Here is a 15,061-nt window from a genome sequence, read left to right on the forward strand (position 1 = left end):
AAGTTACCCAGACCTAATTCACATATCAAAGGACAAGGTCTGCAAATATGGAGTTAATTAAATTAGATTTCCCAAAGGAACTGCATGTTCACAAGAATAAACATATCTACACACCCACCCACACATCCTCAAGTGTCATCCTAGAATCAGCACATAGACATCCCAGACATGCTCCCCTTATATTATAGACAATTATTAAAAATATAAAATTATTAAAATTAAAACTATAAAATTATAGACGAGACTAGACTAGACTGGACTGGACTGGACTGGACTTGAAGGGAAGAGAAGAGAAGAGACGAGAGGAGAGGAGAGGAGAAGAGAAAGAGAAGAGAAGAGAAGAGAAGAGAAGAGAAGAGAAGAGAAGAGAAGAGAAGAGAAGAGAAGAGAAGAGAAGAGAAGAGAAGAGAAGAGAATTTTTTATTGGCCAAGTGTGATTGGACGCACAAGGAATTTGTCTTGGTTCATATCTGCTGCTGTATCCCATTTCTCTGCAGCCTTCCCCTAAAGGCAAACTGTTTCCTTTAGGAATTAATATTTCTTCTTTCCTCACAACTCTCTGGATCTCATTTTTATTTATTCTTGCGCAGCGCTGGCTTGAGATGGAACCCCAAATTATTCTTCTGACAGGATCCAGTCCTTCCTCTTTTACTAGGTACTGTAGGATGAAAATTTTGCTCCTTCCTTCCTTCCTTCCTTCCTTCCTTCCTTCCTTCCTTCCTTCCTCCCTCCCTCCCTCCCTCCCTCCCTCCCTCCTTCTCTCCCTCCTTTTCTGTGAAATGGGCAATCAGTCTCCCACAAAATTGTGATTCCCACAAGCAAATGCCACATAAACAAGGGTGTGTCCAGTCTTTCTGGCAGCTGCAGGACAACCACCTATGGAGGCAGTCTCTTCCAGACAGATGGGAGGGGTGATCCTGCAATAGGCCAATGGATCAGTGGCCTCCCTTAGGGCCACCTCTGCATGACAGAAAACATCTGTGCAGGCAGGTGGTCTGAGAAAGTCTCGCCTTCTCATCGCTTCACCTTGATTCACTAGCCTTCAGAAGTTGTGGGTGCTCCATCACTGGAGGAGTTCAAGAAGAGCCTAGACAGCCATTTGTCCGGAATGGCATAGGACCGGGATGGCGAACCTATGGCATGCGGGCCACAGGTGGCACACGGAGCCATACCGGTAGGCAAGCAAGCTCAGCTCCAGCGCGCATGCACACAGCTGATTTCCGGGCCTTCCGGTCCCACCGGAAGTTGGCAAACAGGCTGTTTCGGGCCTCCGGGTCTGGGGAGGCAGTTTTTGCCCTCCCCAGGCGCCTAGAAAGTCTCTGGAGCCTGGGGAGGGCAAAAAACAGGCCTACTGGGCCCACTGTGCCATCGCGTGCCAAAAGTGTGGGGGGAGGGTCATGCGTACATGCATGGGGTGGGTGGGGCACATACAATTATGGGTGTGGGCACGCACGTGCGCAACCCCCCCCACACACACTTTTGGCACGTGATGGCAAAAAGGTTAGCCATCACTAGCATAGGATCTCCTGCTTGAGCAGGGGGTTGGACTAGAAGACCTCCAAGGTCCCTTCCAACTCTGTTATTCTGTTACCATTAAACCTGTCTTAGCAACAAGTTGGCAATGCGATGGAGGCTCCTCAGTGAAGCTACATCTCTGCAAATGATAAATTGGGGTCTGGAGCATTTTTGGAGCAAGGAGGGTGAATGGATGAAGCCTGTTGGCACCCTTACCTTATTTGCAAAACAGGGCTCCACAGGGAACCTGGCAGAGTGCACCACAAGTTCTCCGTTATCCAAAATTGTGTACACAAGCAAGCGGGCCGAAGGAGCGATCTTGATATCCACAAGGAGATCCAAGTTGAATGTTCCTGGTTAAAGAAAAGACATTTTTCAGGGAGGCTGAAAAACTGCAAAGAATTAAGGCCAGGGTGATCCATTTGAAAGAGTTCAGTTCCCTGAGATAACACTGAAACAAGGTCTAATAATGATCTTAGGAAAGGGGTCCCCAACCCCCTCACTCAGACTGCGGCTCATACTGGGCCATGGCTCATGTGGAACTGGGCCGTGCAAGTGGCAGATGAGTATGTGCACGCATGCAGCTCCACTGTCAACTGTCGAAATGACCACAGCTTATAGATGGCATATGCCACCTGAGAAACTGGCAAAAACGTTTAAAGAAAAGTCAGCTAAACGTTGGAAACGTCACCGGTTACCCAGGGGTGGGTTCTAAATTTTTTTACTACCGGTTCTGTGGGCGTGGCTTATTTTGTGGGTGTGGCTTTGAGGTCATGTGACTAGGTGGGCGTGGCTAGCTGGTCAGAGTCATTTCTGGAAGGGCCTCGCACTTACGACCAGTCCTCGCACTTACGACCCGACTCATTTGTTTGCTTTTAACACTGATCAGCTGTAGGGCGGCCCTTTGAAGCCCCGCGGCAAGAGTTTAAATAGTTTTTTTCCTTCTAGTCATCAGCTGGGACTCAGGAGGCAGCAATAGATTGGGGGTGGGACCAAATAAAAGGTAAGAATAACGTGGGGGGGTGGAGGGGTGGGAGGGCAGGCGGGGGAGAACCTGTTCGGTGACGTCATATCGTCACCGCTACCGGCTCAGCCGAACCAGACCAAACCGGGAGGAACCCACCACTGCGGTTACCAGGTACTTATTATTATATGTGGTGGACATGTCCAGAAGCAAAAAATTATTGGAATACAATTAGGATATGGCTGGAAGAAATGATACAACAACATATTGATTTAAAACCAGAATTGTTCCTATTGGGTATCCTGCCAGAAAAAATTAGGAAAGAAAATATCTATTTGATTATACATGTAATAACGGCTGCACGGATTGTTTATGCACAACATTGGAAAGCAGAAGAAAATACCTTTGGAAGGAGAAGTAATTAAAAAATTTTTAGATTGTGCAGAAATGAATAGATTGACTTTGACGATTAAATAAATTAGGAACCCTATCAGGGGCATTCACAGTGCAGGTCAAAATAGTCAAAGAGGCAGCCACAATTGAGAAATCATGTCCCAAAAGTGCTTTTTCAAAAGGCAACTGAACTTTCTTTGGATTTTTTTTTCCCCGTGAAAATGTTTTGCTTCTCATCCAAGAAGCTTCTTTAGTTTAGATTGTCTTTGTTTTTGCTTAAAGACGTTTCGCTTCTCATCCAAGAATGAGTCTTCAAGCAAAAACAAAGGAAGCCCAACCAAAGAACTTAACGAGATCATCCCCACCAACACTGACAGGGCAAGACACTAGAACTGTGATGGCGAACCGATGGCACGGGTGCCACAGGTGGCACATGGAGCCGGATCAGTTGCCATAGCTCAGCTCCAGAGCACATGTGTGCGCCGGCCAGCTGATTTTTGGGCCTTTCGGTCCTACCAGAAGTTGGGAAATGGGCTGTTTCTGGCCTCCGGAGGGCCTCCGGGGGGGTGGGGAAGGCTGTTTTCGCCCTCCCCAGGCTCCTAGAAAGCCTCTGGAGCCTGGGGAGGGTGAAAAACGGGCCTACCAGGCCCACTCTGCCATCATGTGCTAAAAGGGGAGGGGGATGCGCAGGGGTGGGGCGCATTGAATTATGGGTGTCGGTCAGGGGTGGGTTCTAAATATTTTTACTACCGGTTCTGTGGGCGTGGCTTATTTTGTGGGTGTGGCTTGGAGGTCATGTGACTAGATGTGTGTGGCTAGCTGGTCAGAGTCATTTCTGGAAAGTCCTGGCACTTACGACCAGTCCTCGCACTTACGACCCCATTCATTTGTTTGCTTTTAACACTGATCAGCTGTAGGACGGCCCTTTGAAGCCCCGCGGCAAGAGTTTAAACAGTTTTTTTCCCTCTAGTCATCAGCTGGGACTCAGGAGACAGTAATAGATTGGGGGTGGGACCAAATAAAAGGTAAGAATAACGTGGAGGGGTGGGGGGGTGGGAGGGCAGGGGGGGAGAACTGGTTCGGTGACATCATATCGTCACCGCTACCGGCTCAGCCGAACCGGACCGAACCGGGAGGAACCCACCACTGGTGTCGGCACACACATGGGCGACCTCACCGTGCTCCCCCCGCTTTTGGCACGCGACAGCAAAAAGGTTAGCCATCACTGCACTAGAATATAAACTGAGAGTAGTGGTGAAATCTCCCCGGTTATATCTAGCTCGCCGAACCTGTAGCGCCGGCGGCAGGAGGCTCCGCCCACCCACCAGGATGTCATTACATCACGTTTTTTTACCATCTGCGCATGCACAGAAGATTCTCCCGTGCACTCCCATTCCCGAACTGGTAGCGAAGGTAAGTGGATTTCACCACTGACTGAGAGCAAACCCCACTTCCTACTAGCACTGATGATGTTACCTAGATGGGCAGTGAAATGTCTGCATAAAAGCAACCAAGCTCAGGGAGCCCCAAGGACCCCTCATCTCAACCGTGAGCTACAAATATTCTCCTTTATTAGTATGATTATGTCTGCAGGTTCACCCACACAGCAAGGATCTCTTCAAATGCATTTTATAGATATTTCGGTGTAATATTCGTGCAGCTAAGGTGTTGATTAATAAAAATTCACAGAACCTGCCTGCGTGAATTTATCTTCCGTTGACCTAACGGCCATCAACACATTTTGGAATACGCTCTTCCGATTAACGTGGCTGGCAAAATGTCTTTGGAGATGAGATTTTATTAGCATTTCGGGCAAAAAAAGGGAATAAGAGGCCGATTCTTTCATCCGTTCATTCCCAAAGGAAAATGAGTGGAGGGAAAATGGAAAGAGAGGGAACATATTTTTTTTTTTACCTTTATTGTGCTTTTCTTTCAAGGGATGTGTACCTGTCTTCACAATATTCCCTCTGGCCACCACCTTTGTGAGAAAAAACAGAAGGATTTATTGTCAAGACCTCTACAGTTGGACAGGATCCAAATACAGAATAGAGAATAACCGAGTTGGAAGGGACCTTGGAGGTCTTCTAGACCAACCCCCTGCTTAGGGGGGTTGGACAATGGCACTATTCAAAGTGCCAGTGTCACTTTGAATAGTCACTAAACATATGGTAGTGGTAAATCAAGAACTACCTGCATAAATAAGAGCACCAACATAAAGGAGCATTTCCCCTTAAATGGGTAGCAGATCAGGGGTGGGTTCTAAATTTTTTTACTACCGGTTCTGTGGGCGTGGCTTATTTTGTGGGCGTGGCTTGGTGGTCATGTGACAATTCTTTAGGGTTTAGCAGAGGTACTGGTCTACCAGGCTTTTAACTGCTTGCAGAGCTGTACCGACCTACCCATTTATTTTTGCAGGCACCGGTCTACCCATTTATTTTTGCAGGCACTGGTCTACCACCAAACTGCCTTTTACCACTGATCAGCTGTAGGGCGGCCCTTTGAAGCTTCAGGGCAAGAGTTTAAACAGGTTTTTCCATTCTAACCGATCAACTGGGACTCAGGAGGCAGCAACAGATTGGGGATGGGGCCAAATAAAAGGTAAGAATAACACGGGGTGGGGTGGGGAGGGGGGGCAGAACTGGTTCGGTGACGTCATATCATCACCGCTACCGGCTCGGCGGAACCTGGCGGAACCAGGAGGAACCCACCACTGTAGCAGATGTAGGAAGAACATGATTGATTTATCGTCGTTCCCTGACTTGTTCTGTGCAAAAAAACCCAAAAGTATCCTCATCACTAGACTTGAAATTTTGGGCTTGGACAATCTGGAACTGCGCCGCCTGTGGTCTGATCTAAGCACAGTGCACAAAATTATCTGCTACAACGTCTTACCTGTCAACGATTTCTTCAGCTTCAACCACAATAATACACGGGCAACCAATCGGTACAAACTCAAGGTAAACTGCTCCAAACTCGATTGCAGAAAATACGACTTCAGCAACAGAGTGGTCAACGCCTGGAATGCTCTACCTGAGTCCGTTGTTACATCCTCAAACCCTCACAGCTTCAGCCTTAAACTGTCTACCGTGGACCTCACCCCATTCCTAAGAGGTCGTGCATAAGCACACCAGCGTGCCTACCGTCCCTGTCCTACTGTCCCCATTTATTTGCATTTATTTCTTTCGTTCATATCCATGTTTATATTTATATCTGCTATCTTGTACATGTTTGACAAAGTAATAAATACAAATAAATACCTTATTTACTTAACAAAACAAGGAAGGCCCATCAATTAGTTAAGGGAGAGTGGCCAGATGTGGGCTGAAAATTCTTTTTTTAAATTCTTTTTCCCATCTTATGAATATATGGAGTTTTCCAACTGAGATCTGGAAGTCCTACATCAGAGGTGGGGGATGATGGCCCCTTTATGACTTGTGGACTTCAACTCCCAGAAGTGGATGGCTCAGGAATTCTGGGAGTTGAAGTCAGTGGTGAAATGTAAAATTTGTTATTACCTGTAACTGGACGTGGCTTGGTGGTGGTGGGGGTAATGTGACTGGGTGGGCGTGGCCAACTTTTTTTTTTTTTACTTTTAAAAGCATTTTAAAATCCTCTTCAGCTGTAAAAAAATGCTTTTAAAAGGCTCTGACGATCCCAGCTGAGTTGCCTGATCGTCAGAGGCTTTTTTTTTTTACTTTTAAAAGCATTTTTTCAGCTGAAGAGGTTGTAGAAAAAAAGCCTCTGATGATCGCGTGGCTCAGCTGGGCATGTGGGGGGAGGGCACAGGGATTTTTGCTACCAGTTCTCCGAACCACCCACCGCCATCGCTACCGGATTGGGCGATTCGGTCCGAACCGGGAGCATTTCACCCCTGGTTGAAGTCCACAAGTCATAAAAGGCCCATCGTTCCGCATCCATCAACCTTTATGGAAAAAACACTACAGTGTGTTCCCCCACATCCCTCTTGTACGATACTACCACCGTGCTCAACTTTACTCCTCAGCTACTCCTTCTCCCTTCCTCCTTCGGCCCTTGTGAGTGAAATAAAGGCCACTTTGTTCATACTTACCAAGTAGTGAAAGACAACTTCTTTGTCCTTTATGACCTCTGAATTGAGAACGTAATGGACCGGGACGACCGCATGTTGCCCACAGTTTAGTGTGCCAGGAAGCTGTTGAATTTTGAGGTAGCTTTGACTTGGAGAATAGAAACGTGGTACTGAGAAGTAGCCAGTGTTGTGTTGAGGGGTGATCCAGTTTGAATCATAACATTGAGTTACTTTTTCATAAGTTGCCTGGCAAAAAAGAGGAAGGATACCAAATTGTCATCATTGTCATCATCGTCATCATCATCATATACACTGGAGAGTTGAAGCAAAAAGGGCATTGGGAGAATATCTGAAGGACAGTGAAGACGATGCCCTGAAGCTAATACAGTATACCATGAAGGCTTTCTGGGTATTGGAGAGTCCAAAGCGGCCTTCAAAAAAGACCAAACGAAGACTAGAAAAGAGATATGGCAAGGCAAAGTATCACATGGCCAATACATTAGGAAAAAAAAAAAAAGCTGGTGTAGGAGATAATAACAAGATCTGGCAACAGCTAAGAGCAGGAAAGTTGAAGAAAGAGACAGAAGGACTAATTCTGGCTGCACGAAACCAAGCCTTAAGGACAAATACAGGTAGTCTTCAGCCTACGACCACAACTGAGCCCAAAATTTATGTTGCTAAGTGAGAAATTTGTTAAATGAGTTTCGCCCCATTTTACAACTTTTCTTGCCCTGTTTCTTAATTTTACTATTACTTTTACCTATTACTTATGACTTAAGTAATGCTGGCTAATTGAAGTGCAGATAAAAGGTAAAGGTAAAGGTTCCCCTCGCACATATGTGCTAGTCGTTCCCGACTCTAGGGGGCGGCAGTGCTCATCTCCGTTTCAAAGCCGAAGAGCCAGCGCTGTCCGAAGACATCTCCGTGGTCATGTGGCCGGCATGACTAAACGCCAAAGGCGCACAGAACGCTGTTACCTTCCCACCAAAGGTGGTCCCTATTTTTCTATTTGCATTTTTTACGTGCTTTCGAACTGCTAGGTTGGCAGAAGCTGGGACAAATAACGGGAGCTCACCCCATTACGCGGCACTAGGCATTTGAACCGCTGAACTGCCGATCTTTCGATTGACAAGCTCAGCGTCTTAGCCACTGAGCCACCGCATCCCCTCGAAGTGCACATACCAAACCCAATATGTTTAGATATAGTTCAAACATATTTCCCCCATTTCTAAGAGTCGTTTCACCTTGTGGGAGACCTATCTTTTTACTTGTAAATAGGTAAAAGTTTCCCTTGCTCAGTTGTGTCCAATTCTAGGGGGCAGTGTTCATGTCCGTTTCTCAGCCAAGGGAACCAGGGTTGTCTGAAGATATTTCTATGGTCATGTGGCCAGCGTGACTGTTAGGATATGGTTTGAGCCTAACAAGTTGTCCAGGCAATATATGTGTTCTGTGACTTTAATATGAATATGTATTGTGTGACTTTAAAGTTTTCCTGCTGATTCATTGTAATGCTGAGTCATGCTGTAATTAGATAATCACTGGTTGTATTTAAGAAAGGTACTGTAATGGATTCAGCTGATGATAAGCTACTGAATCCATTACAGTACTTGTATGTATGTATGTACTTGTACTACTTGTGTGTGGAGTTGCAACCATTGTGCTATCATCGGTTGGATGGATCTGCTACCATCGTGGTTTGTTACCAGAGTGATTTGTTATTCTAACCAACTACTGTTTGTGTGATTTTGTATCACTGGGCTGATTTACCTGGCAAAGACTTGGATTGATTTAAAGATTATGAGATTGTTCTTTCACTATAAAGTAAACTTTTGATAAACCAGTTTGTACATCTCTTATTCATTGCTCTCAGCAACGTTTCTCTGTGCGCTACACTCTGCTGGTTGGTAACATAACAACAATATCCTTAACAGTGACTATACATCGAGGTGCTATTACCTTCCCACCAAAATGGTACCTATTTATCTACTCACATTTTGTAGGAGCTGGAGCCAGTAACAAGAGCTCACCCTGTCACACAGCACTCGGGTCTTGAACCCTGGTTGTCAGCTTTCCAGCTGGCAAGCTCAGAGTCTTTAACCACTGAGCCATTGCGCCTCCTCTTATTCATAAGTAAAAATTACCTTTCCACTTCAGATCCTATTTGGCAAAGGACATATCAGGCTACGAACCTTGCCGTGATTTATGGCTAACAACTCCATCACTAGGAATACTCACAGTGAGTTGAATGATATTGTTTGTGAAGCTGGAAGTCTCTATGGAAAAGTGGACTCGTCCCTCAGCATCAGTCTTGTAGAAGGAATTGTTCTGTACTTCTGATATTTGAAGCTCAATGGTCTTGTTGGCTAGCGGGTTTCTTTTGCCGTCCACAAGCTTAATCTAAAGTTACAAAGCAAACACAGGCTTGGGAACGTATCTGATTGCTGTGCTAGATTGAAGTCTAGGTACCCTTCACACAGGGTAGCTGTATGCACAGGAGTTGGGTCAGAGGGGAAGAGGAACCCTTCATCTAAATCCCAAAGCTGCTTTTTCAGGAGGCAACTGGACCAGGGTGAAATCCAGCAGGTTCTGACAGAGTCTGGAGAACCGGTAGCGGAAATTTTGAGTAGTTCGGAGAACCTGCAAATACCACCTCTGGCTGGCCCCAGAGTGGGGTGGGAATGGAGATTTTGCAACATCCTTCCCCTGGAGTGGGGTGGGAATGGAGATTTTGCAGTATCCTTCCCCTGCCACCCCCACCAAGCCACACCATGCCCACCTAGCCACGCCCACAGAACCGGTAGTAAAAAAAATGGATTTCACCACTGAACTGGACTTTCTCGTTTTACTTTGAAGATGTTTCGCTTCTCATCCAAGAAGCTTCTTCAGCTCTGACTGGATGGCGGGGAATGGAAGGATTTATATTCCTTGCAGACAGCTGGTCATAAATACTTCCATTCCCCACCATCCAGTCAGAGCTGAAGAAGCTTCTTGGATGAGAAGTGACATGTCTTCGAAGATAAACAAGAAAGTCCAATTGCCTCTTGAAAAAGGACATTTGGGACTTCAGGAGAAATATCTCGGAGACTTAAGAGTGGATTGCATCCAAAGAGTAGGAAAGGGCCTGTTGGACAGTCCTACTCATCCATTGAGTCAATACATTGTTCAAATGAAATATTGATGACCAGGGAGGTCATCAACCGATTTGACTTACCTCCCCAGATAAAGGAAGTCCAGGTTTGTAGTAAGAGTCCACATTTTCAAAGGAAACGGCGCTGATAGTTGAAGTTACCTGCGTGGTACCTGAGCCTGTCAGCACCACCTCTGCCAAAAAAGGAACCAATGACACATGTAAAGTTTAGGAGCAACACAACGGCAGCCTTTGCTAGTCTTTTTTTAACCCCTGGAGCCAAACTCCCCAGCCAGCTGATCTGGCAAATTTCATTTCTTGGGTTCAGAGAAAGATTCAAAGTTTTCTTGTTAACCATTCAGACAATTATATCATTTAATCCAGCCATTTGACATCCAGTGGATGTCAATTTATTAAAGTTGGCTTATTAACCATTCGAAGTTACAACGGCAAAGAAAAAAGTGACTGTTATGACCCTATTTCACACTTACGACCACTGCAGCATCTCCATGGTCAGGTGATCAAAATTTGGGTTCTTGGCAACTGGTTCATATTTAGGATGGTTGCAGCGTTCCCTTTTGCGACCTTCGGACAAGCAAAGTCCGTGGGGAAGCCAGATTTACTGAACAACCATGTTACTCACTTGACGACCGTGGCAAGAAAGGTCGTAAAATGGGGTCAAAACTCACTGAAAACTGTCTGACCTAGCAATAGAAATTTTGACCTATATTCTGGGCCACAAAAGCTCTTTCCAATCCCCGGTTATCTCCAGCAAGCATCTTTCAAACTTGGTGACTTTAAGATGTATGGATTTTGGGTGAACAGCTGGGGAATTCTGGGAGTTGAAATCTGTCCATTTTAATAGAATAGAATAGAATTCTTTATTGGCCAAGTGTGATTGGAGACACAAGGAATTTGCCTTAGGTGTATATGCTCTCAGTATACATAAGGAGAATAAAATACATTCATCAAGAATAAAACGATATAACACTTAGTCAAGGTTACTAATAAGCTATCAAATTGTACTAGGAAATAAATAAAAACAATATAAATTGAAACATACAAGCAACATGGTTATAGTAATAAGTGGGAAGAGATAGATACTAGTAAGGAAGAGAAAAATAATAGTAATACTAATATAATATAATAATATATACTAATATAATACTAATATAATTCTTATTATATTATATTATATATTATAATAATATAATATATTATAATTATAATTAGTATAATAATACTAATATAATAATAATAGTTCTATTATTATTATTATATTAGTATTATTATACTAATTATAAGTTAGTAAAAAAGTTACTTTACAAGTTTGTAAAAAACACTGTTTTAGAGGAAAAGCTGAAGATTGAAGCTGCAGGCCTCACTATACAAAGCAAGCTGCGTTACCTCCAACCAAGCTATCCTTCACCTTTCTCACCCAATTATTTACCTGTCCCCTCTTCCGTGATTACGCCCTCGGTACGGATCTCCATCTCAAATCCATTTCTCTTCAACTGGAATATTTTCAGATTCACGTCATGAGAGAAGCAGCCGTGAATGTCCGCCTGCATGGGAAATCAGAGAGTAGCAAGTTGCCGTGGCTAATTCTCATTATTCTTCCTGTTTTCCTCAAGAATTTTCCTAGGGTAAACCTTCTCAGACTGTCTCCTGCAGGGACCGTTTGTACTCTGCAACTTGGCCCAGATGATCTACTAAAAGACTGCTGGAGAACAACGGTGAACTTTGGAGATCAACTTCACTATAGCAAAGAAGCCATTTTGACCATCCAGGCTAACAGGGGTATGTCCACTTTTTTTAAAAAAATAAGAAGAGAATAGAGCTGGAAGGAACCTTCTAGTCCAACCCCCTGCTTAAGCACCTGAAGGCAGGACAAGAAGCAATGGATGGAAACTAATAAAGGAGAGAAGCAACCTAGAACTAAGGAGAAGTTTCCTGACAGTGAGAACAATTAACCAGTGTAATGGTTTGCCTTCAGAAGTTGTGGATGCTCCATCACTGGAGGCTTTTAAGAAGCGACTGGACAGCCATTTGTCTGAAATGGCGTAGGGTTTCCTACTTGAGTAGAGGGTTGGATTCCAATTTTACTTTTACTTTTTACTTTTATTTGATTTATATACCGCCCTACTCCCGAAGGACTCAGGGCGGTGAACAGCCAACAATAAAATACATACATACAAAATTTAAAAAGCAGAAATAAAATCGAATTAAACAGTTTGGCCCAGATAGATTAAAAAAAAACCCAATCAATTTAAAACAAATTAAACTTTGAATATTAAAAATATTAAAAAATATTAAAAAATTGTTTAAAAAGAGGGAGAAAGTTAGGCCAGGCCCGCCTGGTGGAATAAAAAGGTCTTAAGAACGCGGCGGAAGGTGCACAGATCCGGGATCCTCCGTATCTCCGGGGGGAGCTCGTTCCAGATAGTAGGTGCCCCCACAGAGAAGGGTCTCCCCCTATGGGCCGCCAGTCGACATTGTTTGGTCGACGGCACCCGGAGGAGCCCCTCTCTATGAGAGCGTACTGGCCGGTGGGAGGCTATTGGTGATAGTAGGCGGTCCCGCAAGTATTATTATTATTATCCAACTATTATTCTGTTATTCTGGAACTGTATTTTTAAAGCAGACTCTTGAGTTTTTCCTTCCCTGCTCCTTATACTGAAGAAAATCAGAGTGGGACAACCTTGAGTTTCTTCCTCACTGTCCCCTCCCTTCCAAGCCTAGATGCTGATTTTAATCCTCTTTCACAGTTTAAAGTCACAATTGTGAAACGGGCAGCCATATAAACTGTATATCACTCAATACATTTTAAATAAATAAATAAGCAAACATGCTGGTGTTTATAGAATGACTGTTGAATTTCTTCTTCAGTGTCATCTCTTTATTCCTCCATACCAGTGTTTCTTAACCCCAGCAACTTAAAGATCTGTGGTCCTTGGTGCTCTGTGAGCCTGGTTGCTTTTTTGCAGATGTTTCACCACCAAACTAGGTGATATTATCAGTGCTAGAAGGGCATGGGGTTAAACTAGCAATTCAACCCTGAGCTACAATAATTCTCTTCTATTGGTACTTGAAAATGTGTGGACTTCAATTCCCAGAATTCCCCAGCCAGCATGGTTTAAAATGTGTTGTCTTCAATCACCTGGTGAAGTTGCTGGGAATTCTGGGAGTTGAAGTCCACACAACTTCACGTTGCTGAGGTTGAACAACACTGCACTATGCATTCCCTTTAGACAAATGTTGTCCCTAATTGTGTGGACTCCATGCGGACTCCAGCGGTTGAGGAATCTTCACAAGACCTGGTCACAGGGTCTCTGCTTCAACTTTTGGGACTCACCTCTCCACTGAATTCCTCACAGATGGCTTTGGACTCTTCACCATAACATGAGCTTCTGAAGTAGGAATATCTCCGGCAAACCCTCATGCTGACTAAACCAGGAACTGGCTTCCCATAGGTGTACCTGTGATCAGAAACAGCCAGAATATTAGAAAAAAATGAGATGATTGGTCAAGCAGCACCCTGGCTAAGGAGGAAAAGGGTGGGAGGTACAGGTACAGGTAGTCCTCAATTTACGACCACAATTGAGCCCAAAATGTCTGTTGTTAGGTGAGACATTTGTTAAGTGAGTTTTGCCCCACTTTACAACCTTCCTTGCCTCAGTTGTTAAGTGAATCACTGTAGTTGTGAAGTTAGTCACAGGGTTGTTAAGTGAATTTGGCTTCCCCATTGACTTTGCTTGTCAGGAGGTCACAGAAGGGGATTACGTGACCCCAGGACACTGCAACCGTCATAAATATGAACTGGTTGCCAAGTGTCTGAATTTTGATCACGTGACCCCGGGGATGCCACAAAGGCCATAACTGTGGAAAAACGGTCATAAGTCCCTTTTTTCAGTTCTGTGGTAACTTTGAACAGTCACCAAATAAACTGTTGTAACCTCAGTTGTAACCTGAGGACTGCCTGTATAACAGAAGATATGATAAAGTACCACTCAAAACATGGGTACGTTAATAAAATTTAAAAAAAATATGTAGGAGAATGAAAACTTCAGTGGCATTTGTAGAAACTAAAACCATCTATACACATAAAATGTTATAACGCGTAGTCCTTCATTTACGACCATAACTGAGCCTGGAATTTTATGTCCTTTTTTTTTATGATGGTCATTAAATGAATCGATTGTCTTCAATGGGCATTTTTTGCTGGAAGCCAGAAATAAATGCTGGTTTCTACCAAATAAACATCCTAATCCATGGTCACATGAGCACGGCTGGCACAGAAGGAGCCAGGAGTAAGGAAATTGCCAATGTGAAGAATGTCTGTCAGAAAAAATAAAGAAATCCTAGCTTGGAATAAGAAAAAAAGAAAGCCAGATCGTTGCCACTTACGTGCCGCAGACGGTGACTTTAATTTCGTCGTCCAGAACTGTTATGGTTGGGGTGGCCTTCACAACAACTTTAAACTTGGGCAGCACTATAAGGAAGAATGAAGTACCGGGATAAAGTCAGAATTTTTAAAAAGGAAGAAAAGAAAAAAACCAGAATGTACTATGCTTCATCATTTCGAGCAAAGATGCAGCTTAAGTTTGGGATTGTAAAATATCCAGAGTCATTGATTGAGATGGGCAGCTAAAGAAAAGAAGGAAGGAAGGAAGGAAGGAAGGAAGGAAGGAAGGAAGGAAGGAAGGAAGGAAGGAAGGAAGGAAGGAAGGAAATAGTTTCAACAATGAGTTTTGGGAAAGTAGGTAGGTAGGCAGGCAGAAAGGCAGGCAGGCAGGAAGGAAATAGTTTCAACAATGAGTTTTGGGAAGGGAGGAAGGCAGGCAGGCAGGAAGGAAGGAAGGAAGGCAAGAAGAAAGGAAATAGTTTCAACAATGAGTTTTGGGAAGGGAGGCAGGCAGGCAGGCAGGCAGGAAGGAAGGAAGGAAGGAAGGAAAGAAGGCAGGAAGGAAAGAAGGAAGGAAATAGTTTCAACAATGAGTTTGGGAAGGGAGGA

At 44.2% G+C, this 15,061-nt stretch overlaps 1 protein-coding gene across 2 annotated transcripts in view; it reads right to left on the bottom strand.

Moving 5' to 3' along the window:
- Positions 1 to 15,061, bottom strand: part of LOC117662568 (alpha-2-macroglobulin-like) — a 77,410-nt gene that overhangs the window by 42,166 nt on the left and 20,183 nt on the right. For both annotated transcript variants that reach the window (XM_060691252.2, XM_060691253.2), the window contains exons 7-14: positions 14,455 to 14,539; positions 13,403 to 13,526; positions 11,498 to 11,612; positions 10,132 to 10,241; positions 9,156 to 9,317; positions 6,942 to 7,166; positions 4,787 to 4,850; positions 1,732 to 1,868 (exon numbers count right to left, since the gene is read on the bottom strand). In XM_060691252.2, the coding sequence (XP_060547235.2) occupies positions 1,732 to 1,868; positions 4,787 to 4,850; positions 6,942 to 7,166; positions 9,156 to 9,317; positions 10,132 to 10,241; positions 11,498 to 11,612; positions 13,403 to 13,526; positions 14,455 to 14,539 (1,022 nt within the window). The remainder of the gene's footprint in view (positions 1 to 1,731; positions 1,869 to 4,786; positions 4,851 to 6,941; positions 7,167 to 9,155; positions 9,318 to 10,131; positions 10,242 to 11,497; positions 11,613 to 13,402; positions 13,527 to 14,454; positions 14,540 to 15,061) is intronic.

Source organism: Pantherophis guttatus, chromosome 2 (assembly GCF_059756535.1).
Source record: "Pantherophis guttatus breed Tessera chromosome 2, ASM5975653v1, whole genome shotgun sequence".
NCBI classification, from domain to species: domain Eukaryota; kingdom Metazoa; phylum Chordata; class Lepidosauria; order Squamata; family Colubridae; genus Pantherophis; species Pantherophis guttatus.